Source organism: Neolamprologus multifasciatus, chromosome 14, assembly GCF_963576455.1.
Source record: "Neolamprologus multifasciatus chromosome 14, fNeoMul1.2, whole genome shotgun sequence".
Lineage (NCBI taxonomy): Eukaryota > Metazoa > Chordata > Actinopteri > Cichliformes > Cichlidae > Neolamprologus > Neolamprologus multifasciatus.
Window position 1 is genome coordinate 2115888 of NC_140452.1, and position 25008 is coordinate 2140895.

Genomic DNA, 25008 nt, shown 5'->3' on the forward strand with positions numbered 1-25008 from the left:
ACACACACACACACAGACACACAGACACAAACAGAAACACACACACGCACACACACACAGACTCTCACACACACACACACTGACTTTGGATAGGTCAGCATCAGTTCCAGGCTCTGTGATTGGCTCTCAGCGCTGTCAGTCACGCCCCTCAGCTACCCGAGGTGACCTTAGTAGGCGATTAAAAAGTCATGCAGCTCTTAAAGAGACACTGCTGCTGCACAGGCAGACGGAATGACAAACAGGAAGTTGTTTTCAAAATAAAATCCCCCCTCCCTCTCACACACACACAAAAAGACACAAAAAGTCTTCTTCTTCTTCTTCTTCTTCTTCTTTATAGTTGTTAAAGCTGAAAGACGTGTTCAAGCGACACGAGGACGAGAGTGTTTTAGCCACGTCAGACCATTAACCTGACCCCAGACAAACTGGGTCTGGCTGCTGCTGATGGACGAGCGACCAGTGAGGGCCGCGTCTGTCAGCATGAGGAACAAGGAAGCGATCACTTTCAAATGTCAAAACAAACGAGGCGTGAATGACCTGCCAACACCTGCAGTCAGACGCAGAAATGAGCCTCGTTCATCCTGTGCTGCTGGTTTCAGTCTGTTTATAACCTGCAAACAAAAGCTGTAAGGACACAAGGAATCCTCCTGTTTCTTCACGTCATATAAGTGGCCCCCGGGCCACGGCTTTGACAGCCTGTCTTAGATGCAGCTGGTGCTCACAGCCTGGGAAAAGCTGAGCACATGATTTTTACATGGGGTGAGGTCTGTCTGGGCTTTTGCTTGATTAGGATTTTAATGAATTTGAGTGAAGCAATGAGTGTGGAGCTGCAGAGTCCCTCTGTGTGAGGACAGGGGTCACACACGTGTCCCTCTGTGTGAGGACGGGGGGTCACATGTGTGTCCCTCTGTGTGAGGACAGGGGGTCACACGTGTGTCCCTCTGTGTGAGGACAGGGGGTCACACATGTGTCCCTCTGTGTGAGGACAGGGGGTCACACGTGTCCCTCTGTGTGAGGACAGGGGGTCACACCTGTGTCCCTCTGTGTGAGGACAGGGGGTCACACGTGTGCTGGATTTATTTCAGGCCAAATATTCTGGATTTACAAACCCTGGAAACACCCCGACTTTCACAGTGAATAAAATAACGGTTTGTGTGGGAATATTTTCAGCACAGTTTCAGTCCTCGCGGAAAAATCCAGGAAAATCAATGATTTTATTAAGAAAACAGGGTTTGGCTTTGCTTTCATTTTCTCTGTTCTTGCACAGCAGCTTTGTGCTAAGTGGCTTCCAGGTGGCTTCTTCCTGGACCACAGGAAGCACAGACAGGTGCTTCACAGCTCCGTCAGGTCAGGATCAGGCCCTGAGCTCGGCCTCCAGGTTCAGGATCAGGTGTTATTAAAAATTTAAAGCAGGTGATACAAACCTCCATGGATAACCCCCCCCCCCCCTCGTAACAACTTTTTTAGCATTTTATAACTACCTTGACTTCATTAAGGATTAAATTAGGGGCGTGGCCTCTTTGACTGACAGGTGGATGGTGACACAGGTGGCTGAAGCTGCCAGCCGTCCGCTGGGCTTCACTTCAGTTAAATGGGAACGGATCTTTCCTTCACTCTGCTGCTTCTCTGTGTTTCCAGAAACTTCCACGTCTGGCCAGCCGAGCCTTCAGCAGCTCAGCCAGACAGCTGAGGAACAAGGTCCCCGAATCCCAGAAAATCTTCCAGGTAAGAACGATCATCACCTGTGCAGCCGGCCAGGTGTTTCACACATGTGACCCGAGCACGTGTGTTTCCTGCACTTACAGGAGGACAACGGGCTGCCGGTCCACATCAAAGGAGGAACCGGCGACGTTCTGCTCTACCGGGCAACCATGACGCTAACCATCGCAGGTGAGGAACGCTTAATGGTGTCATTAAAAAGTCTCAGCGTTTCCTGTAAATAGCTGCACACATGTCCTGATGTTAGCCTGACCTGTGCAGCGTGCATGGACGAGGAAGAGCAGGACATGACCTCAGTTTAATGCGTTTATTTGTTGATGCCTTTTAAAGCATTCAGGGTCACAGCACACGATCAGCAACAAGGACACTAAAGATAGTAAGACGCTTGTAGCTGATATGAGAGCAGGTGGGTCAAATGTTCTGGCTGAGGAAGGTGAGGAGTGTGAAGGTGATGAAGTTTAAAGAGGAGGTGCAGATGAAGAAGGGCTGAGAGATGCGAGCGTGAGGTGAGAAGTAAAGTGTTGGTTTGTGTTCTGTCCGCAGGAACCTGTTACTCTCTGTACTGGCTCTTCATCGCCTCATTCCCTCAGAAGAAGGGGTAGAGGAGGAAGAGGAGGAGGAGGATAAGAGCCTCGGTCTAACACTAATATATGTTGTGTGTAACTCTGCTTGATTTCTCTCCACATATCTGTCCCAAATAAAGAAAATATCCAGAGTTCTTCATTTGTGTGTCTGTGCAGAGAAAGTAGGACTTATTTCACAGCTAGTCCTTCATTAGCTGATGATGATGATGATGATGATGATGATGATGATGATGGACAGCTTGGCAAAAGTCAGTGAAGGTGTCTCCGTGCTAAACGGCTTCATGGTTCAGACGTCGTTTTGTCGCTGTGGGAGGAGATTCTGCAGATGCTTCCACGTTAACGAGTTTGATCTCATACCAGAAGATCTGTCTGCGCTTCTTGGGCTGTAGTTACTGACCCGCTAATCGTGAGCCGGCACGGCGCCCTGCGTTCAGCGCACAGGGAGGACTGCTCAGACTCAGCGACACCGCTCCACCTGACGGAGGACGGACACTCTCTGAGGAACTTCACGTTCTGAGGGTCTGCGAGGAGTGAAGAGGCCGTCCACGTCCACAGTGAAGGACTATGACAGAGGTGGAGGCCACAACATCAGCTTTCAACCACCTGTGATGTCGATGAGATTCCTTCCCAGAAACTTCAACCCTCAGTTCTCCATCCGAGCCTCGATGGCTCACACGATCAGCAGGCTGAACATCTTTCATGCTCAGGATTCTCCGTTATAAAATAAATCTGAACTTCTGAAACGTTTAATTAACTTTATCTACCGAAGCCTCTGATGTCTCGCTAAAAGAGTCGTCGTCATCCTAAACTTCTTTTACGTTAGCAACAGATGTGTTAAAGGTTGTTTCCAGACGTACTCTGTGTTTGATCAGGCGTGATCACAGTCACTGACGTGTCTGTTTCTAACGCTGGGAGATCACAGACGTCCAATCCTGAGTCTCTCCGTCGTTTGTACTGCAGATGGTCAAACACTCAAAGTCTTCGCTGTTTTCGGTGAAGGCCACCATCATGTGATGTCGGTGGTAGCGTGCTAATTCAAAGGTAATGAGTTTGTTACCCAACCTGATGATTACAGCGCCGGACCTGGAATGTGCATCGGGTTTAACCAGGGATCGAACCGGCGACCTTCTGGTTACAGATGCGCTACGGTCGCCCATAGCTCAGGGGGTTGAAGAGAGTGTGTGAGGGGTGTGTGGGGTCCTCCACGATGCTGGTGGCTTTGCTGATGCAGCAGATGGAGGGAAGAGCTGCTCTCACTAACAGTTGTAGAGCGCTGTGATCAGCAGTTACCTTCCAGACAGTGATGCAGCTGCTCAGGACGCTCTCGATAGTCTCTCTGTAGACGGTGGTGAGAATGGATGGAGGGAGATGGGCTTTCCCCAGCTTCCACTGGAAGTAGAGACGCAGCTGGGTCTTCTTAGTTATGGAGCTGGTGTTGAGGGACCAGGTGGACACCAAGGAATCTTGACGACCTCCACAGAGGATCCACGATGTTCAGTGGGCAGTGATCTCTCCGTGCTCTGAAGTCAGTCAGTTAGCTGTTGCACCGCCTCTCTGTTTGCTGACGAGATCCACCACAGTCGCGTCATCGGCGAATTTGATGATGTGGTTCAAACTGTGCATCGCTGCACAGTCGTGGGTCAGCAGAGTGAACAGCAGTGGGCTGAGCACACAGCTCTGAGGGGCTCCAGGGCTCAGTGTGGTGGTGTTGGAGGTGCTGCTACCGACCCAGACTGTCTGAGGCCTCTCCGTCAGGAAGTCCAGCAGACTCGGTTTTCCAATCAGGAGGAAATTTAACCATTTAAATGAGCTGTGTGAGATCAAGGACACATCTAAAAGCTGCAGGACGGGAGCTGCCCCTCCCCTGTCATTACAGATTATAGATCATAGTTTATAAATTACAGATTATAGATTGTAGATCGTAGGTTAGAGATTATAGGCACAAGAAAGAAATTGGAGAAAAAGGAGAAAAGACAACCTGATGTGCTCAACTCCAAACGATTAAACAGCTGGAATAATTCGACGCTGTGGGCTGAGCGTCTGTCACAGACACGTCTGTTGATCATTAGAAAAATGCAGTTTTGGCTGAACGTCAGACCTCAGCCCTGCTCACACGGCCAAAGATGTGTTATTATTGTCAAACAGACAAACGATTTCACACATGAGCAGAAAGCAGCACAGACACATGTTCAGCAGTTTATTACGTGTGTTAACTTCATTAGCTAACAGATGTTTGCACGTCTGAATAACAGGATGTCAGCGTGCTTGTAGTGCCAGATGTTGTCATGTTTGTCAGCCTGTTTGTGCTCCAGCTGTTCCAGAGCACAGAGGAGTAAAAGCTGAGCAATGGCGCCACACAGTGGTGATTACACCTCAGTGACTGCTGGCCCGGGATGCTTTTGTTCTTCTTCACGTCAGAATGCAGCTGGACGAGTGACCGTCTCTGTACTTTATTCTCCTTTGTTCGTTTTTTACTTTCATTTTCTTCTCGGTTCAGTTTCACCGAATTTCCAAAATAAAATCATATTTTTGGTGGATTACATTCAACATTGATTCAGATGTGACTTATTGATCAGTGATCATGTGATCAGTTGTGTCATACACAGCGTGTCCTGTTTGTCTTATTATATGTTTTACTGCAGACTCTCTGCAGCCGTCTGGAGATTCAGCAGCAACAACAAGTATGAAAGTTTCTCTGTGACTTTATTGGTCTGACCCAGTTTGGTCCAAGCTTCAGCTGTGGGACACACGTCCTCGTGATGGTGTACAGAGGAGTTGATGGTCCACTCAGTGACTGTGAGGGGCTTAAATCCTCACCCTGTGCAGACGCTTGGTGTGAGGTTTTGTGTTTGGTTTTCTGTTTCATGGACAAACATCTTTGTGAACCTCAGCTGTGCTGCCACAGAGAAGAAGTTTCTCCTGCAACACTGCAAAAGCAGCCGTAGTAGTAAAGTCCTTTCTATCTGTGCTGTCATGAACTTTGACCTGAACCTGAGACCTGTGGAGCTAAAGCAGCTTAGTTCAGACAGCACGAGGCCCAGCAGGAGCTGAAGGGTGACTTTGAACAAAGTTTCATGCAAAGCTCCTCTAGTCGAGTGTGAAACGAGCAGCAGTGTGTATGTGTGTGTGTGTGTGTGTGTGGGTGTGCGTGTGTGTGTGTGTGTGTTCGTGTGTGTGTGTGTGTGCGTGTGTGTGTGTGTGTGCACGTGTGCGTGTGTGTGCGTGTTCGTGTGTGTGTGTTCGTGTGTGTGTGTGTGTGCATGTGTGTGTGTGTGTGTGTTCGTGTGTGTGTGTGTGCATGTGTGCATGTGTGTGTGTGTGTGTGTGTGCATGTGTGTGTGTGTGTGTGTTCGTGTGTGTGTGTGTGTGTGTGCATGTGTGCATGTGTGTGTGCGTGTGTGTGTGTGTGTGTGTGTTCGTGTGTGTGTGTGTGCATGTGTGCATGTGTGTGTGTTCGTGTGTGTGTGTGTGTGCATGTGTGTGTGTGTGTGCATGTGTGCATGTGTGTGTGTGTGTTTGTGTGTGTGTGTGTGCATGTGTGCATGTGTGTGTGTTCGTGTGTGTGTGTGTGTGCATGTGTGTGTGTGTGTGTGTGTGTTCGTGTGTGTGTGTGTGCATGTGTGCATGTGTGTGTGTGCGTGTGTGTGTGTGTGTGTGCATGTGTTTGTGTGTGTGTGTGTGCATGTGTGTCTGTGTGTGTGTGTGTGTGTTCGTGTGTGTGTGTGTGTGTGCATGTGTGCATGTGTGCATGTGTGCATGTGCGTGTGTGTGTGTGGATGTGTGTGTGCATGTGTGTGTGTGTGTGTGTGTGTGTGTTCGTGTGTGTGTGTGTGCATGTGTGCATGTGTGCATGTGTGCATGTGCGTGTGTGTGTGTGTGTTCGTGTGTGTGTGTGTGTGTGTGTGTGTGTGTGTGTGTGTGTGTAGCTGGGTATGAACGGGGGAGTTCCGGGCAGGAGGAAGAGGAAAACATGACCATTTCCTGGAGCAGTTATAATAAAACAAACAGGAAACGAGGAGCAGAGACGGGCTGAAGCCAGCAGACGAGAGGCCGACCGACCCGGCTCAGCAGAACTGACCGAGAACCCGACAGGAACCTGAAGCGGGACAGGAAACGGAGCTGAAACTGTGCGGGAACACGAGGCCTCTGTGAGTCTGAGGAGAAACTCAGATCTTATCACAGGACGTCCGGAAAGTCCCAGGACAGAGATGTTCCCGTCCTGAGCCCGAGCAGACCTGCTGGATCCACTCGCTGCACAGAAACAGGTGAGAGCTGCTTCTTTACCCTCAGACGCTGTGATGCGACTCTGGTTCTCAAACATGTTTCTGCTGATTTTCATGGAAAAACACGAAACAGTCACACGAGAAATTCTTCTCTGTCAGAGGAAAACTGCTCCGGCAGGTCGGTCCAGAGTCCTGGACTCTGGACATTCTCCACTTACAGGGATTTAAAACCGGGGCTGCATTTGGAAAGTTTCCCCTCAGGGTGAAGCTGCCTCAGATATGTGGTGTGTGAGAGAAGCTCCTGCAGAGCTGCCTCCAGGCTCAAGTTTCAGATACAAACATGTCTTATTAACGTCATCGTACATTTCTCCTCATAGCAGCTGAAAAATGCCTCTGCCGCTCCGTCTCTTCTGGGCTTGGATGCCAGGAATGTCTTTCTCAGAATTCACAGACGCCGCTCACAGTTTCCAAGAAAAAGCATGCTGGAGTGGGATCTGAGCACGTCTAACTGTGAGTGGATCAGATACCCACAGGAAGCTCAGTGTTCCACTGTAGGTGGAAATCCAGCTTCTCTGCCGTGGCACCAGTTCCCAGAGAAGATGCATTTCCTCCTCTAGAAACTTCCTGCAGTGCCATCGTTTGTAAATCAACTGTAAGAGCTGCAGTAGATCCTCTTAGTGTGATCAGCTGACCTGTAAACACCTGAATTCAGCCAGATGTGAGCAGATGTTTCATGAGCTTCCTGGCTGAGTGAACGTAGCTCTGTCTTTTCTCTCCCTGAAATCAGCAGCTGTGAGACAAACTGCACGCACACAGTTTGTGTGTTTGCTGAGGATTGTTGAGCTGACAGAAACACTTTGTGCTCCTCTTCTGTAGGGTCAGCTCCACGCTGACGCAAACAGTCGCTCAGGTGTTGGACAAAGTAAACTCTGTGACGTTTTTGATGCGACGTCTCCTTGTGATTGGTACACGAGCAGCACTGCCTCACTGTGACTCGTCACACCTAAAGTAACGAGAGTGTTTTTAAATTGTAGGGAGTAAAAGTAAGAAGTAGTCAGAAACGTAAATACTCTAGTGAAATACAGACGCCTGAAAATTCTACTTAAGTACCGTAACAGAGTATTTGTACTTTGTTACTTCCCCCCAATGTATGTGATCCACATGATCAAGTTTTTTCCTTCACCTGCGAAATGTGACATGAATTTAGGCTAACTAGCAATTGCTAGTGTTTATACACTTCTCTGTATTGAATCATATCTGTTATTAATCTCTGTCTCTCTTCCACAGCATGTCTTTATCCTGTCTTCCTTCTCTCACCCCAACCAATCACAGCAGATGGCCCCGCCCCTCCCTGAGCCTGGTTCTGCCGGAGGTTTCTTCCTGTTAAAAGGGAGTTTTTCCTTCCCACTGTCGCCAAAGTGCTGCTCACAGGGGGTCATATGTTGGGTTTTTTCCTTGAGGCGACTGTGATTTGTTGTGATTTGGTGCAATCTAAGCTAACGGCTAAGCTAACGGCTAAGCTAACGGCTTAGGTTAGCCCACCAAACATTTAAAACAGTAACTGAGAGCAGGAACACGGATTCTGCACAAAGACGTAAACACAAAGCGCGGAGCTGCTGACGCATCAGGATCAGTGAGATGTGACTTTCTCACCGACGGCACGGACACAGTCGGGCTGAAAGCCGACAGCTCGCTGATTCTGATGCGTTGGCGGGTCGAGCTTTGTGTTCACGCCCTTTTTGCGCTGATTCTAAAGCTGTTAGTTTATCTCTCTCCAAACATTACTGACCGAACCAGCAGCAAAAGATCCAAACTACGCTTCACATAAACATCGTCATGATAAAAATCACACTTCATACACAGCTCTCTCTCTCTCTCTCTCCCTCTCTCTCCCTCTCTCTCTCTTCAACAACAGTTTTCCGTCTGAAAATCTGTTCTCTGCATTATTCGCTTGCTTGTTACGCACAAGTCTGCGTTGTTTACAGGCTGTCGGACGCTGTTTTGTTTCTTTTACTTACTTCCGAAAAGAAAACCTAATTTCTGCCGTTCAACAGGCTTCTGAACAAATTTAAACTTTTTAAAATTATACAAAATGCAAAACGCTGTGTCTCTAATAAAACTGCTGTAACTTCAGAGGTAACGTTCATGTGTTCATTAATAGTTTTCTTTCGTTTTTGATCTACTGCAGAATATTTTTATAAAATCCCAGAACAGGAAAATCTCCTTCATGTTTTTCTGTTTTATCTTCAGCTGCTACGACTCAAAGGCCTCTGCTGTGACGCTCACACCTTTGATAAAGTCTCGAAAGTGTTAGCTTCCTTTTTATAGATACAAAAATATGTAAATGTGCTGATCTGAATTATAATATTTCTGACTGTCTGAGGCAAAATTTCCCAGATTTAAATCGAATCGATTCTGGAATCAGTGACGACACGCAGCTCTACTGCAGAGTCTGTGGAAACTTTGTTTTTCACATCAATGTGCAGGGAGTGAGTTGCTTTGGGGGGGCGACCTCTGGTGGACGTTGAAGGAACTGCAGTTTCAGTGAATCGTGTTCAGATTTGCAGCCTGAGGTTGATGCGTCCTTCTGGATCAAGCATAAAAAACGTGCTTTACTGCAGTGGCCGGTTGAAGGTGGTCAAACTGAGTTTCCTGTATTATTCTGGAACGTTCTCTGTGAACGAGTCGGCTGATTGTCTGGTTTGTAAAACTAGCCCAACGTTGATGTGACCTGACTTGTTTTGGCTGATTTACAGTTCAGATTTAAGCTCCATTAAACACCTGAAGGTCACAGCAGCACACGCTGACACTGGGCTTGTGAAATCGTTGCCATTTTTGTGGAAGAGTTTCGATTCTTGGCCGGTGAAAGTGGAAGAAACAGAAAAACAAAACCACACTGACTGTACGGACTTCTCTCTTTGTGCCCCACTGACCTGAAACCAGCTCTTTTATTAAATCTGTAGCTGCTGACTCGGCTGCACGGCTTTCCCTTCACATCGACCGTTTCACAACGCTGCTGGGAAATGTTGGAGAGTCCAGAATCTGGAACAAACTGAGACGTATCTGTTTGAGTCATCGAGATCTTCGTCTCTGGGATTCGTCCACAGTGAAGATGATCAACACTCACGTGTGACATTTAACACAAACATGAACCATCTCAGCCAGGTTCTTATCTGCAGCTGAGTCAGGGTGGTGGGGGGGACAGGTGACCACCTGGGTGTGAGACAACCACTCACACCCACAGCTGGTTAGCCCACGCCCACAGGAGAACCCAACCAGCCACTGGAGTCAAACCCACAACCTTGTAGTGGCAGCAGTGCTGACCACCCCGTGCTCCTCGTCACGGTGGGATGGGTGATCCTCGCTCTCTGCTCAGATTTAACCGAGTTCCCACTCCCCTGATGGAGCTCCTCCCCCTCGCCGTGTCTGTAATTCCTCCACGGAGGACGCTGTGGAGGTCATCACAGAGCAGCCAGCTGATCTGAGATCAGAGAAGGACTGAGGCTGAGCTGCAGTTTGATCAGATAAAGGACACAAACACAGTTTTAAAGGTCGGAGACATAAGAGTTACCAAAAAGAAACACTAAGGAGGTTAATCGGGTATTCATCGACCCTCAAACATCTGTGAACATCTGTGATTGATCATTGACAGCACATGTCATCATCATTAAAGGATCCAGGAGGATAACTGCACACGCTCAGGAACACTTCCAGAAACCAGCGTGGAGGTTACAGCTCCATCATGCAGAGAAGACGTCACATGTGAGCACAATGGAGAAGCAGCCTCATCTGCTCTGGACCAAAGCTCCTTTAAAACTGATCCCAGGTCAGATGAACCGGAGCCACGTTCTTGTTCTGTTTATAATTATTCATTCCACATTTGTGCGGCTTGTCGACGTCAGCTGGGTGTGAAACAACATTTAACCCGAACCGTTATCGCCTCATAAAACAGCTGACTTTCTCCTCCCGTGATGCGTTCCAGGTGCCTCTGAAAACTGACACTTCATTGCTGGAGCGAGTCGTTTCAGGAAAATGAAACAAGGGAAAAAAGAGGAACGAGACTGTGGTGAAAGGTCATCTGTGACTGAGGGCAAGGTCACCGGGGTCAGCGTGTGTGTGTGTGTGTGTGTGTGTGTGTGTGTGTGTGTGTGTGTGTTTGCTTGCTTTGACTTGTGTTGAAAGCAGTTAATGAGTACTGTGAGACCTCTTTTGTGAGGCGTTTACCAGCTGATGGATGACTCCCAGCCAGGAATGTAACACACACACACACACACACACACACACACACACACACACACACACACACACACACACACTCACTCGTTTTCATATATTAGCGGGGACATCTCATCGACATAGTGCTTCCCCTGCATGCTCACCATAACCTAACTGTAACCCTGACACTAAGCCTCGTGGGGACGGACACTTTGTCCTCATAAGTGACTTTTGGTCCCCACAAGTATAGTAGCCAATTTCTGGTCCTCACAAAGATGTCTAAACACACACACACACACACACACACACTTCAGAGGACATTACACTGACTTCCATTTGCTTCCTGCAGACTTCAGACTTTCCCTTCAGGTCTAACTTTAGCTCTCGCGTTCTTGGTTTAGTGAAAAACAGAAAGAACAAAAGAAAAGTCCAACAAAGAAAGAGTAAGACAGGAAGTGAGTGTGTATGCTGCTGAATTAGACATAAAAAGCTGTGTGTTGGTGCTTCTCTCCACCTGTGCTCATGTGTATCTACTCGCTGTGCTGTTCCAGCAGCTGAGGCTGAACTCATCTGTAAGCTGCACATTTTAAAAGTGCACAGTGGAGCTGGTGGTGTCCCTGTCAGGCTGGAGGCGTGGGGGGAGACTGCTCTCAGTCGTTTATTTAACAAATATCCTGATAAAGCTGCACCACACACACAGATTGAGAACGTAGCAGCCCTGGACACGAAGCTAAAACCTGAAGGTTTGTGGAGTAAACAGTCAAAGGTTTTCCTGCTTTATGAGGTGAGAAAGTACAAACAGCAGCTGGACTAATGAGACTGTCACAACATGCTTCACATGTTTTAAAGATCAGTGTGTTCCAGCAGATGCACAGTCTTACGTTCGTGCTTCAGCTGTGGCCAATCATGGCCTAAAAATCAAGACAAGCTAACGTTTAAAACAAACCAGAGTCGACCTGATTGGCTGAGGGCGGCGGTTTCAAAGTTCAGAAGCTACAACCTCATCAGAGTCTCATCAGCAGCAGGACAGGAACTGATCACATATCCGTGCTTTACTGAAGCAACAGTGGACACACACACACACACACACACACACACACACACACACACACACACACACACACACACACTGTGTGATTTTGTTGCTGCTGAATGAAAAGTGACTGTTTTCTGTGAGGAGGCAGCGTGACTTTGACAGTGAAAGTCAGAGTGACTTTAGGCAGACCTGGGGGGGCGGGTCGGGGGGAGTGGCCTCGAGCGGATCACTCTGTGTCTCGGTCCTGAGGTGAAGGTGATCTCAGCCCGCTGTGCTGAGTCTGAGTCTCTCTGGAGCTTCCCGTCCGTCTCTGCTGCTGTGAAAAGTCTCCAATGCCCCAAAACAAACACAGGAGAGAAACTGCAGCACACACGGAGCAAAGCGGTGATTAATGTGTTTGGGGCAACAAATCAGATCAGGAACACAAAATACAGATCTACGGTGGCCTGGAGGGCCAGGGGGGAAAAACATAACATCTGACAAAAAGAAAAAGGTCCAGCGTGAATTTAAAAGGTTCGCCACATATCGACAGTTCTCCTCAGCCACAGGGGCGCGGATAGGAGGGGGGGCAGGGGGTGGCACCGCCCCCACTGACTCGTGATACCACAGGATGAGAGCGAGGATAGGAGCTGCAGGAATGTAACTGAGTACTTTGCTCAGGTTTAATGTACTTGTACCTCATTTAGTATTTCCATGTTATACTTGCAGCTTTTCCTGCATGTACCGAGTATCATTACTGCACCTCGTAGAGCTTTTGTTGCTTATTATTTGGCAAAACAATTACATTATTATAGACTACAAATCCTGAACGATTCATTCGATGAACTGACTGAGAAGTTGGACTCATCAGGCCACGCCCCCCTGTCATCATCACGCTGGGATTCTGTAACTGATGTTTTGAATAATACAATTATTCAGTATTTCCTGTAACCCCCCGTCCCCACCCCCACCCCGTGCTGCATTCTTGGCCTCTTTGTTACGCGGTTGTTGAGCCTGCGTGAGCGGGATGAACGTGCTGATGGTCGCACATCAGCGGGATGCCGCCGAGTCACCCGCGAGTCTGATGCTGTTAAATGAACAGTTGGTTTGTGTGCCAACTGTGACGTCAGCACAGTGTTTATGACCCGCAGCACCCGACCATCATCACCTTCATCATCATCATCATAACAACAGCAATTATAATAACAAAGTCAGTTTGTTTTCATGGCTTCATTAGACTTGCGTGTGTGACACACGTCATATATGATAAAGCGATAAAGCGTCAGCGGTCTCTGGCCTATCACTGCGCAGCTCCCGTTGCGATTGCGAAATTTCCGACCGTGCCTGAAGGCAGCACCCCCTCCTCCTCTGCGCGTCTTCAGTCCCAGAGCCGCAGCTTTCTCCTCAGACCGAGTCGAGCTTCTCTCCGCTGTCTCTTCGCCCGGTGTCCGGCTCCTGGTGACAGTGTGACCCGCCGCTCCGCCACCATGTCCCCGCGCTGTGAGTAACGAGCACCCGCTGATGGAGCAGCGGACACGGAGAGTTTATTACCTGTTAGAATGATTTCAGATGCAGAGAAGTGAAAGTTTTCGGGGTTTTGAGCAGAAACTAAACATGACTGAATTTAAAGTGACGATTGGATTTAATTTACTCGGATCGATCAGTAATATTAGAAACGACAGGAAGTGACGCTTTGTACTTGGCAGCCATAAAAGTGAAAAGCAAAGACTTTTAGCTGAAACTGGATTTGTGGGTATTTGCAGTAAATGTAAGTGCGGCCCATTAGTGACTGTTTGTGTGAGTCTGCTTCAGAGGTCAGCTGAGGTCAGAGGTGTTTCTGCTGCTCCCTCTGCTCTCTGAGGCAGCAGGTGTGACAGGAAACGTCACTGATTAACTGAGTGCAGGTGAAAGATTGCTGCAGGTCCACGTGAGCCTCCTGATGTGTCCGTGGGTGTTGTTCAGCTCACTGAGGGACATTTTCGTGCTGCTCTCTGATTGGCCTGAAGTTTCTGCTCCTTCTTTGATTCCTTTAGAGCAGCTTTGCATGATTCAGAGTTCAGAATAATCCTTCTCTTTCTTAACCTTTGTCTGAAACCACCTGTTTTAGTTTTAGCCCCTCCCACTACAACCACGGGTCCTTTGAAGCCAGCTTCTTATCGACTCCCTCCTGCAGGTGCGCCCACAGATGACCCTATCAGGGGTTGCCCCTCTCGCCTGTGAAGAAGTCAGTGTTTAGAGCAGCTACACAACCCCGCTGAACAAAGATGTCACAAAGATGTGCATCTGTGCTGATTACAGGACTCTGTTTAAACCTGCAACAGCGTTTATTTTCAGTACAAACAAAGGTGAAGACAAACAGCGACAGGTACAGAGCAGCGTGATCACACGGAGTCACCATGACGACAGCAGTGTCAGAGGATACAGGCTGAAGCCCCGCAAACTCAGAAGTCAGTGAACGCAGCACGTTCCTGCTTTTTCCCATTAGTGCTGCAAACAAACAGAAGAATGCAGACGGATCAAAGTCCAGGCTTCGTCTTTATTTGTCCTTCACACCTTTCTTTTATGTTGCTTCACCTCCTTCCTCCTCCTCCTCCTCATCTTTACTCAGCTCAGTTGTTTCAGAGGCTGAAACGCTGCAGGCTTTTAAAGAAGCATAAAGAAACTGTCCACTGTGATGGAAACATAGACGCTCCTCCCCCGCTGCTGACTGTCACATTTTAACTTCCTGTTGAGCCATGTGCAAAAAAACCAAAGCAGATATGATCTATGAACTTCAGTTTCTGCACGAGCCCTTCTGCCCTGCAGAGGAACTGTTTTGACCTTTGACCTCTCTACTGTCGGGCATCCAAACTGCTGATAGCCTGCAGATGACTCCAAGTTGCGATCTTAACCGAGTAGTTTTTTGCTCACCGCCAAATGTCGAGTAAATCAAAGTAATAAAAACGTGAAGCCTGAAAGCGCGTCAGCTCTCCGGACGAGTTTATCGCCGCGTATATTAAAGCTGCTCAGTTATGGCAGCCTGATCACAGTGATTTGGTCGGTATTGTAACGTCCGTGTTTGACGTGATTGTTCATTAACCCAACAGGCAGATACTTAAGACGCTATTTCTTTTAAATGTGACTCAAACAGCTGGAGTGCAGGTGGACGCAGGAACACCGCGTTTCTTCTCATCATACTGGTGTTCCATCCTTTGCACATCTTTGAAAACAAGGTTCTTTTATTTTGAAAATTCATTATGTGTCTGACTTCCTGTCCTCCTCATCTGCTCTGTGCAGCAGATCTGCAGATTTGTTCCCACTGATACTGCAGCAGGTCTGATGGGGTTGTGACGTTTGTCCTCAGTGTCAGGGGTTGGCTGGGTTCAGTGAGTGTTTTTCACCCTAACGTCGGTGACCTGCAGCTCCGGCTGCTGAAACAGTATTCGAGGACCTCGGTAACGAGGGATCAGGGTGAGAAACATCAGAGGAAACACTTTGTGCTCCACCAGCAGAGGATCTGGAGCTGGTTGCCTCCCAGTGAGGAGGCTGCTCTGGTTAAGCGGCGTGAGAGAAGATTAAAGAGACCCTGTGATGGATTTTGATGGTGATTATTTCTGATTCTGAGCTGTTCAGTTTGAGGACATTAGCCTACATTCATGCTTTTAACTGGCTGTTGCTGGCAGAGAAAGGTCTGCTGTGATTGGTTGTTTTGCTGTCAGCAGGTTTGATCGTGTGCGAGTTTGACTGAGAGTCATGCTGTGGTTTCAAAGGTGTTCGCTGTTACCTGTGGACGCTCGCCTGGATGAACTGAAGCAGTTGGTGGTTAACCAGATAACCAGACCATGTAATGGTAACCAGCTGCTAACCCACTCCTGCTGCTACCATTGTGGTTCCCGTGACCTCGATATTTAGCTACGATTGGTTTAAAAAGTTTAAAACGTGGAAGCAGCTCAGCGTTACCTGCTGACCGTCCTTCATCTGACCCGTAACAATTAAACAAATAAGTGCTTTAAGAGGAAGTGCTGTCGTCTAACGACATAACAACCAATCAGAGCGTAGCTGATCCAGCTGAGCGCTAACCCTTCAGCTGTTGACTCGTGAGGACACAGTGAGCTGCGACCATAAACCAGAACTATGGGAATTCAGGCATGTGTAGATGTTGGCCTGTGGACGTATTATCGATCAGCAGCAGCACAGGCACACCTTCGCTGAGCGCTCATTCAACTTTGACCTTAATAAACTTAACAAACCCGAGCGGTCCAATCAGCACAGCTCCCGCAGCATCAAGTCTGCACATGAGCCGGAGACAAGCATCTGGGAAACTGAGTTAAAGGATGATGGATTTGGCTCCATGCAGGCTGTTGGGTAACATGATGTTGGGGGGGGCGGGATTGCCAAAGTAAAACAGAGTTTGAGACTTTCTGCTTCGATGTGATTCGCCGGAGCGCAGCCATGAAAGCTGATTGGTGCTTTATCGCCATGAGCTGATTAACAACATATATAAGAAACAAATATTAACAGAGATTCAGATTTAAGACTTTTAGAAGACGCGAAGGTCAAACCAAAACAGGAAGTAAACATGAATAAGCTTCCAGTTTTCCAGCTTTTAGATGCAGTTTCCTGTGGATCCGTCACGCTGTTAAACATGTCAGAGCTCCTGATCTGAACTCAGATCTCTTCCATCTGAACTGCTCACACAGGTTGCACAACAGCTGTAGATAAAAGACGATGTGGGCTCAGGTATCTCAGGTGTCAGGTTCAGTCTTTCACCTTTCAGGTTGTGTGTTGGCCAAAACACTCAGTTCATCTCAGTGTTGTCATCCAGCCACCAGCAGCTGTGCAGAGGATCAGAGGTTTCTCTGATTCGAGCTCTGACCGGCTGACGTCCTGGAAACCTTCTCCGTTTGGTACAAAATAAAAAAGCTGCTTTCCAGATGTAAACGAACAAAAAAATGAAAACGTTTTCTGGAAGCAGCTGTGAGTGAGACGGCAGAGAACACAGGAAGGTCCAAGCTTTCAAAATAAGAGCGACAGGACTAGTACATTAATCATGGATGGTGGATTTAAACAAACATTAGTTGAAGTCTGAGCATCAGTTTGGTGACAGAACATCTGGACAGCTGGAGCTTTAGCCGTTAGTGAGTTACTAGTGATTTGGTTCAGTTCTTGCTCTTACGTTTGCATTAATGACCAGCTGTGCTCACGCTGACATCGATCCCTTTATTAACTGCTTTGTTGTAGAGTTGGAGCTCTTTGAAACCAAGCAGACAGAAATGTTACAAACTGCACACGTTTGTAGAGACGCGCGACTGCTCGCCGCCGCTGTCGGTCGGCTCCGGCTGCTGGTCTGCAGACACTCGTGCTCTTTCAGAGGCTCGTTTTACCATTTTCACCACGACGCTCCACCTGCTCATCCAAATATGCTCAGGTCTGCCTCCAGACCCTCCATCGGGCTGCTGCATCCTGCTGTTAGTCTGAAGCTGCAACCGTAACATCGCTAATGCACGTTTTTAGCATCCTGCTGCGTTTAGTTTGGTGAAGGAAAGGCTTGAAAAAAGCATTTTTAAACCATTTTTACCTGTTTTGTCTGTGTGTGTGCGTGTGTGTGTGCGTGTGTGTTTATGCTGTGTGGGACATGAAGCTGTGCTGAGTACAGTTATCATTGCACGTCAGCTCTCCACCTTTTCACGTCTTTGACGTCTTTTTTAACATTTCGTCTCCACACGTAGAAGCAGCTTCATGAAGCAGGTTCTGGTGTAAATACTCCACCATGTGTGTTTTTGAGCCGGCTGCTCTGATAAAAAGAACTTTATGGCTCCAAAGTCCCACCGGCCACCTCAAACGCAGCTCAGACCGGCTGGGCGGGGCTCATCCATGGTCATTACTTCCCAGTTTAAAGTCCAGGATTGCGTGTGTGTGCGGTGGGTTATTATCATGTAACTCACAAAAGTAATAATAAATAAATCGATGGAATTTGTCTGAATTCGGTTCCTTCTCCTGCGCCCACGTGCCGCCCTCCTCAGCAGGAAGCTGTTTAGCAGTCGGGACACAGCGAGGCCGGCGTGCACGCTGAGCTGCAGCTGCAGCGATAATAAGAACAGGCTGCACAGGTTAGCCTGCAGGCAGAGGACAGAAAAACAAGCCAGCGCTCCACAGATCGCTCTGGAACGCCAGGACACCGCTCAGGACGATTATCGAATTACCATCACATAATATAACCGCTCTGATATGAGGTCACGGTTACCCACACTGCATCTGGCTCCCATTAAGGAAAAACTGTCAGCTCAGCATCGTCTGTGAGAGAAAGCAGCTGTTCGGAAAAATGGCGAGTTATGTCCTTCCTGCAGAGAGGAACGTGCAGCTGGGACTGAACGTCCTGCAGCAGACGGCGCGTCGGTCACACGCACGGCAACGCTGGGTCGATGTAGGCGGACAGGAAACGGCTGGCAGTTATAATGTTTACAGCGTCGCTGTGCATGAACCATTAATGTAGGAAACGAGGCAGCAGAGGTTTGGACAGTGCAGGAGAGGTGGTGTAGGTGGAGACGAGTGTCAGGGATGATAGAGATGGAGACGGTGGAGGCTGAGAGGAAGATGTTCAGATGTTTATTGGGAGTGAGCGGCATGGACAGGACCAGGAATGAGTCCATCAGAGGGACAGCTCAGAGTCCGAGAGGCTCAGATGGTTTGCACATGTGCAGAGGAGGGAGGGCGGATATGATGGAGCTGCCAGGCAGGAGGAGAAGGGAAGAGCTCAGAGGGCGTTGATGGATGTAGTGAAGGAGGACGCTGGGATAGGAGGAAGGCAGATGATCCACTGGGGAGACATGTGAAAGGAGCATCTGAGAGTCGGACAACGAGAGGAGAACTGGCTGTGACTGGACCTCATTCATGTGTCCCAGTAACCTGCTGGGCTCGGCAGCCAGTTTTCTCTTCCGTCCAGCTGAAGTGCAGACTTCCTCCCACATCATTGAAATGTCCTAAAGATGACTTCCTGTCTTGTTGGAAAACTGACGGCACCCACTGAGAGAAACTCCTCCCGCTGTGTCAGCTGACCGGCTGCAGCTCTGTGGGAACGCCGTCAGCCTGACGTCCAGAAACACGGCGAGAAGCTTCCACGTCAAACTGGCCACTTATCATTCCAGTCACTTAGCAGCAGATTCCCAGTGAGATTCCACCTCCGCCTGCTCACAGGCTCACTGTGTGTAAACACAACATGGATTACTGTGTGTGTGTGTGTGTGTGTGTGTGTGTGTTTGTGTGTTTGTGTGTGTGTGTGTGTGTTCACCTTTTGTCCCTTTGCAGAACAGAAACAAATGAAACACATGAATGAGCTGCGTCCCCGAGCAAACTGTCCTCTGTATCATCTGTACCTGCTCGCGTTAGCTAACAGAGACTGTGACTCCATCTGGACCCAAACGACCGTCTGTGGTGTGAAAGTCCTGCTGATGTCAGCTGTAGCGCCTCGTGTTTGGGCTGCTTTACAGTCACAGCACTGAGAGCAGCAGTTGTGATTGTGCTCAGTGAAACTGTCAGCTTGTTGCCTTTGAAATGGTTGCTTTGAGGACTGAGACCAGCTCTGCGGTTGCAGTCAGTTCCTGTCTTCAAAGCGTCTTCAGTGCATCAAGATGGCAGCAAAACAGGCTGCGATTGAAGGGGTCAAGATGGCATCTGCATCCAATCAATAGCTGTGTCCAAATTCATCCTCCGAAGGCCGAGAAGACTGGAGGTTGTGAAATTGGACGGTCTCGCCTTCAGTTTTACGTCACCGCTGTCAATTTGTCAACCTCAACCAAACCGATTTACTCAGGAACAAATCAAACAGTGAAAGAAGCCAAACAATAACAATTTTAGGTTCTCTAAGTGACTTATATATCACGTTTAACCTGAGTAGCAACAGACTGCGGGGGTCTGAAAACGATGAAGCTGGGAGTTCGCCGTTCTCGCCCCGGCTTGCTATCGAGCTGGTGGGTAACAGACGTCTCTGAAAACGTCGAAGCACTTTTGCAAATATGTGATGTCTTGATAAAAAGAGCAGATATTTGAAGTTTACAGCTACATTCTTGCCTGAAAATATGTTAAAACTTTATTTTATGACCCAGAAAGAGAAATAAGAGTAATATTAAACTGCCGCCAATGTTGGAAACTGGACTTGGCTGGGTCACGCTATGAATTCTGGGATAGGTCGGGCCACGAAGGACACACCGACCCATCCTTCAAATTCGGGGAAATGAAGGACGCATTTGAAGCCGTCGTCTCGTCGCTGTGACGTAATCGGCCTTCAAATGCGGCCTCAGGAGGATGCAGCCATGAATTTGGTCATTTGGCGAATAACTGCCGCCCCTCTAAGAAAGCTCGTGTTCCTGTTCTGCGTCTGAAGTGGGAACAGATTTGTTCGTCCGTTCTCGTGTTTGGGCCGCAGACATGCAGTCAGGCATTGAGAGTTTGAGCTCAAAAACATGAATCGATGATGAACGTGGGCAGGAAGCAGGCGATCAGCTGTCAGCCCTTCTTATGAAATGATTCCTGTTTTTGGATGTTGTGTTTCCTCCAGCAGACGCTAATCAGCTGATTATCTACAGTCATTAATCAGCCGCGAGCACAAACACGCTGAAGGTCAGGGCTGAAGTCTGTGCCTCCCTCTGATTGGTTATCTGCTCCTCTTCCTGACTTCCTGTCTGTTTGGTGACACTGAAAAGGTCGCGACTCCTTCGCCTCCACGTGACGCTCAAACGCCGTGTTGAACTCGTCCACACGTGTGTGACGACACTGTGGAGCAGCGGCGTGTTTCTGAGGATGTGACGGATGGACGCTTGGATGTCAGGTGGAACATCTAATCTGTACTCAGCTGTAATCTGATTGGCTGGTGTTTTTGCTCCTAACAATAAAGGGACATTAATCAGACAAAAACAAGCGTCAGACGCCGTGCTTCATCCGTGAGACCAGGTGAAGCAGCATGACGGAGGTGAGCGCAAACAGAGCTCCAAAGCTTCAATCTCATGTGGGCCCGGCCAATCAAACCAGTGCATAGTGAGAAACGTCGCGCTGCTCGATCCATCGCTGATTTCTGTGTTGGACCGACAGACGTTAAAGAGCTGAATTAGGAAGCACACTCGTCGCTGAACGCACGTCTGTGCATTAAAGTCAGTGATGGAAACATGACTGTGAGGGCGCACTGGGAGCGGATGTTGTTCATGTTGTTGGTTTCCAGTCTCACCAGCTCAGGACACGCCGCTGCTGCCAGAAATAGACTCACACACACACACACACACACACACACAGCAGGGTGAAGTGGGAAGTGATTCAGTGGTGTTGGTTCCATAAATACCCAGCAGCCCTGGCGGCAGGCTCAGGAAACCCATGCGGAGCCCAGTGGCGCTCGCACACAGCCTGTTTTCTTCAAGAGGGTCGCAGGGCATCGCGGAAGCTTCTGGACACAAACAATAGGAGCGGAAAGGACAACGATAGTGTGACAGGCAGAGGCGAGGACTCCTGGGTCCACGAGGCGGGGCCCGGGTGTAGCCTCCAGACCGCCAGGAGCGGGTTGGCAGGGGGACCAGCGTTGGGGGGTGGTCAAACACAGAGAAATCAAGTGGTGTGAATGTTAGGACTGACGGTGTTGTTTGCAGCTTCCTGTAGACGGCTGATAATCTGGGATCAAATCCTCTCCTCCAGTTAACCAGTTAACCAGTTAACCAGTTAGCCGTCCCTGTGTGTGTCCATGTTTCAGCACAGATGTGTTAAAATCGTCCTCGCAGGTGGAGTTTACAGAGTGGACATTAATAAGTGCCGCGCTGGTCGAGGGCACATTTAATCATTACAGGGTTTCCCATGAATCATTACGGAGCTGCTGTCTGTTAATGTTTATGAGTTTATGAGTCTTTGTCTTCAGGCTTTATGGCTTTGGGAACATGTGACACCAGCTGCTTTACGACAGGATCTGCTCTGTCATTCTGCTGCTTACCGGAGCCCCAGACTGCTGACATTATTTCAGAAGACCCGTGCCGGCCAATCGGAGAGCTCGATTTGTGTTAGAGCGTTCTGAAAACGTTCCTGAAGAGGTTCAAACCTGCAGCCTGTTTGAAGCTTTCATCTGTGATAGTCAGGTGTCCTGGTGTGCGTCAGAACACCTTCGTCCTCCTGTAATCTTTGAAGAACAATTTATCTTCTGTTCTCTGACAGTCTGCAAATCAGCAGGACACTGGGCGGCTCTGAAAACGCGTCTCAGTGTAGAGACCTGACAGTTTTTTATTGTGGGTGGAAATGAAATATTCAGCCTTTCTAAATGTTCATGCATTTGTAAACAAATACCGGCACATGGAAGAGGAACTCTCGGCATGGACGTCCGCTGGCTGCATCGAAAGCCCCAAAATATCAGCTGTTATCCCCAGAGTCGCCACACGCCTGTCCAGATATATCCGACGCTGCCTGCTTGTTTACGGGGTCATTCCTGTTGTCTGTCGGAGGCTTTCCCGCGGTTTCACGCAGGTTATCAAAGTCTGCGATTAGTTTGAGCCAAAAAGAAGGAACCTGCGCCTCAGCCGTGTGGGTGTGGCGACCATCAGAGTCCACATTAAAACTAATTGTGTTATTCTTACTGTTTTATCATGTGATTATATTTATGATGCATACGAACCAATCTTCCACATCAGGGTCAAACTGACAGCTTGGACATCTTCAGGTAGGAGGAGGATGTGTTGCCATGGTCACCGACCATCACAACACCGCGACCTCTGCGTTATCAGAGCAGCTGTCAGAGTGTAACCGACAGCCTACGTCGGGGTGGAGTCTTATCAGAGCTCAAACACTAAAAACATGGTGCGTCCTTCAGGTGCGTCCTTCAGGTGCGTCCTTCAGGTGTGTCTTTCAGGTGTGTCCCATGGGCGATTATTCATCCTGATGAAACAAAATAAAATCTTCTGAACTTTTTCATTTTCAGCCTCAAACTTTTATTAGTATTTTATTAGTATAGTAATCATCCTTATCATATTGTAAAGATAAAGAACTAATATAGTAAATAATAAAAGTAATCAAATGTAATTTTCCAGTAAAACTAACAAATTGATGAATAAACTCAGGTTCAAGTTCAAGTTCAAATTTTATTCGCCACATGCAGTGGCAGGTTGCCCTGCAGTGGAATGAACCCGCCCCCCGACCTTACACACACAACACAGACGTCACATGGGGGATACAAGTCAGAGAACGGTTGCATTACAGAAAAACCACTGAAATGTACACTACAATGGGAAAGTACAAGAGGAAAAAAAGAGAGCTCTACTCATGCTGGGCTACAGGAGGACAGCATGAGAACAGGAAACAAAAAAACTCTGCACAGAAAAGCACATAAATGTCCACAGTTCAACATTTAAGCGCAATTAAAAAATCGTCGTCCTTCTTTGTTTCCAGTGAACCGCAGAGTTCAGTGTTCCTAATTTAAATCCCAGTTTCTTCGTTCGAGTCGACTTTAAACGACCTCTGCTGAGCCCGACGCAGTGACGGGGCGGAAACGTGTTTTTCTTGTTGCGCTGATATCAATCAAAGCGCGTTACGATGTTTTTCTTAATTACAGAGCATCAGCAGCAATGATCCATAGCTTATACATCAGTAACTGTGAGAACAGGATTTGTGTGATGGTTTTTCTGACGAGGAACGTGAGACACAAACAGCAGACTCTGGTCTTCACACACCAGCAGGGGCTCTGGAGCCAAACTGGTTCCTGTTTGGGCCTCTAACTGTAGATGAACTGTAGATGAATCTGGTTTTGCACAATAACGTTTTAATCCAGCAGCCAAAAACAGTACCATTATGAAGCTTTGACGCCTCTCTCCCCTTCCTTCTTTTACCAGGTTTCTCCCTCCCTCTCCCCCCTCCCCCAGCTCCATCATGCCCATCCTCAAAAACCTCCCAGTGCGCCTAAAAGGCGGTCCGACTCTAGACAACGCCCTATTCATCCGCAGGATGAGCCTCAACATCACGCCCCGCCATCATAACCCCTTTGACAATGATGACGACAGTATCCATGGTAACGGGGGCCATGGCAACCACTGGTCACCCGGCAGCTCCCTGCTGGACGGCGATGTGCCGAGGGACCGCAACCCATTTGAGGATGAGGAGGATGAGAACGAGGCCAACGAGGGGAAAAAAGGAAGCGGAGGAGGTTCGGTGAAGGGTTCCTTCAAGTTCATGTCCCCGCTGAAGAGCCTCGGGAAGCTGGGGAAGAACCTGAGGATGTCGGGAAAGAGTGCCACGCTCTCCCCACCAGGGTCGCTGCAAGGGCCGCCCTCACCTTCACCTTCCCAGAAGAAGAAGAGAGGAAGGAGGAGTTCTGAAGGAAGTCTGCTCAGGTAAACGTGGGATTAGAGGAATGGCGATGAAAGATTATGAATGTTTGTAAGGACGAAATGAACCATTAAATAATCAAATAGACGGGAGAGAGGATTCACTCTGACATTCAATATAGAAGGTAAGAACTTGGAAGGGCATTTGTGAATGTTTAGATAGGAGATTACAGGGATCTGTTACGGTAGAGGAATTAAAATCTGTCAGTGTAACGTGGCTCAAGGGGAAGGGGGATTCTTGATGTGGACGAGGTGGAACGATAAGCTTTTTGTTTTGGCGAGTTCTTAAGTTCCAAGTTCAAGATACAAACAAAAATTATGAGATTAGTAAAGTAAAAGTGTCAGCAGGTAGAGACCTCTGTGGGAACTGTGGCCGGAGTTTGGTCCGTGGGGGGTAGTTGCTGGACTCGTGACAGTCTCTGACCTTTCTCTGTTTGTCTTCACAAAAGGTTTGCAGGAAAATATCGCGACCCCTCCCGTAAGGAATCGTTTGCCAACGGTGAGCTGAACTGTTTGGAAAGCGAGGGCGACTCGACCAGCCGCCGCGTGTCCTTCATGAGGATGGTGGGCCTGGGGAAGACGAAGAAGGAGTCCATGACTGACCAGTCGTCCCAGGGTCCCGAGGACCAGTCGGTGCCGGTGGAGGAGGTTAAACCCAGAGAGCCGCTGTCAGGTAAGAAGTCCTGGCTCAGCACGGCAGAGACACAAACTGTTTTTTTATAAATATAAAAACTTATATTAGGTTGAAGTTTACTCTATCAGAAATACCACGCTTAAGTCATGGTTCAGATGTCACTTCCTGTCGATTCCACAGCTAAAAGCTTCTATTGTTAGACTGAACACTTTCCAGTGTCATCACTATGACAGGACATTGTGCCGGTGGAAGGAAACTACAGATGCGTTGGCATGTCCACCCATCCAAGAACAACTGTTTTTGT

At 48.4% G+C, this 25008-nt stretch overlaps 2 protein-coding genes across 3 annotated transcripts in view; both read left to right on the forward strand.

Annotated features, from left to right (window-relative positions):
- The window catches only part of cox7a1 (cytochrome c oxidase subunit 7A1), a 6682-nt gene extending 4257 nt beyond the window's left edge, over positions 1 to 2425 (forward strand). The window contains exons 2-4 of the mRNA XM_085131378.1: positions 1636 to 1722; positions 1803 to 1887; positions 2260 to 2425. Of these exons, the coding sequence (XP_084987504.1) occupies positions 1636 to 1722; positions 1803 to 1887; positions 2260 to 2318 (231 nt within the window). The 3' untranslated portion in view covers positions 2319 to 2425. The remainder of the gene's footprint in view (positions 1 to 1635; positions 1723 to 1802; positions 1888 to 2259) is intronic.
- Positions 2426 to 6332: 3907 nt separating this feature from the next.
- exoc3l2b (exocyst complex component 3-like 2b) overlaps positions 6333 to 25008 on the forward strand; it is a 36439-nt gene continuing 17763 nt past the window's right edge. Inside the window, exons 1-3 of one of the 2 annotated variants that reach the window (XM_085131352.1) lie at positions 6333 to 6565; positions 23579 to 24076; positions 24520 to 24743. In XM_085131352.1, the coding sequence (XP_084987478.1) occupies positions 23616 to 24076; positions 24520 to 24743 (685 nt within the window). In that variant the 5' untranslated portion in view covers positions 6333 to 6565; positions 23579 to 23615. Of the gene's footprint in view, positions 6566 to 12996; positions 13254 to 23578; positions 24077 to 24519; positions 24744 to 25008 lie in introns of those variants that run through there. The other variant, XM_085131351.1, reaches the window with a different exon arrangement.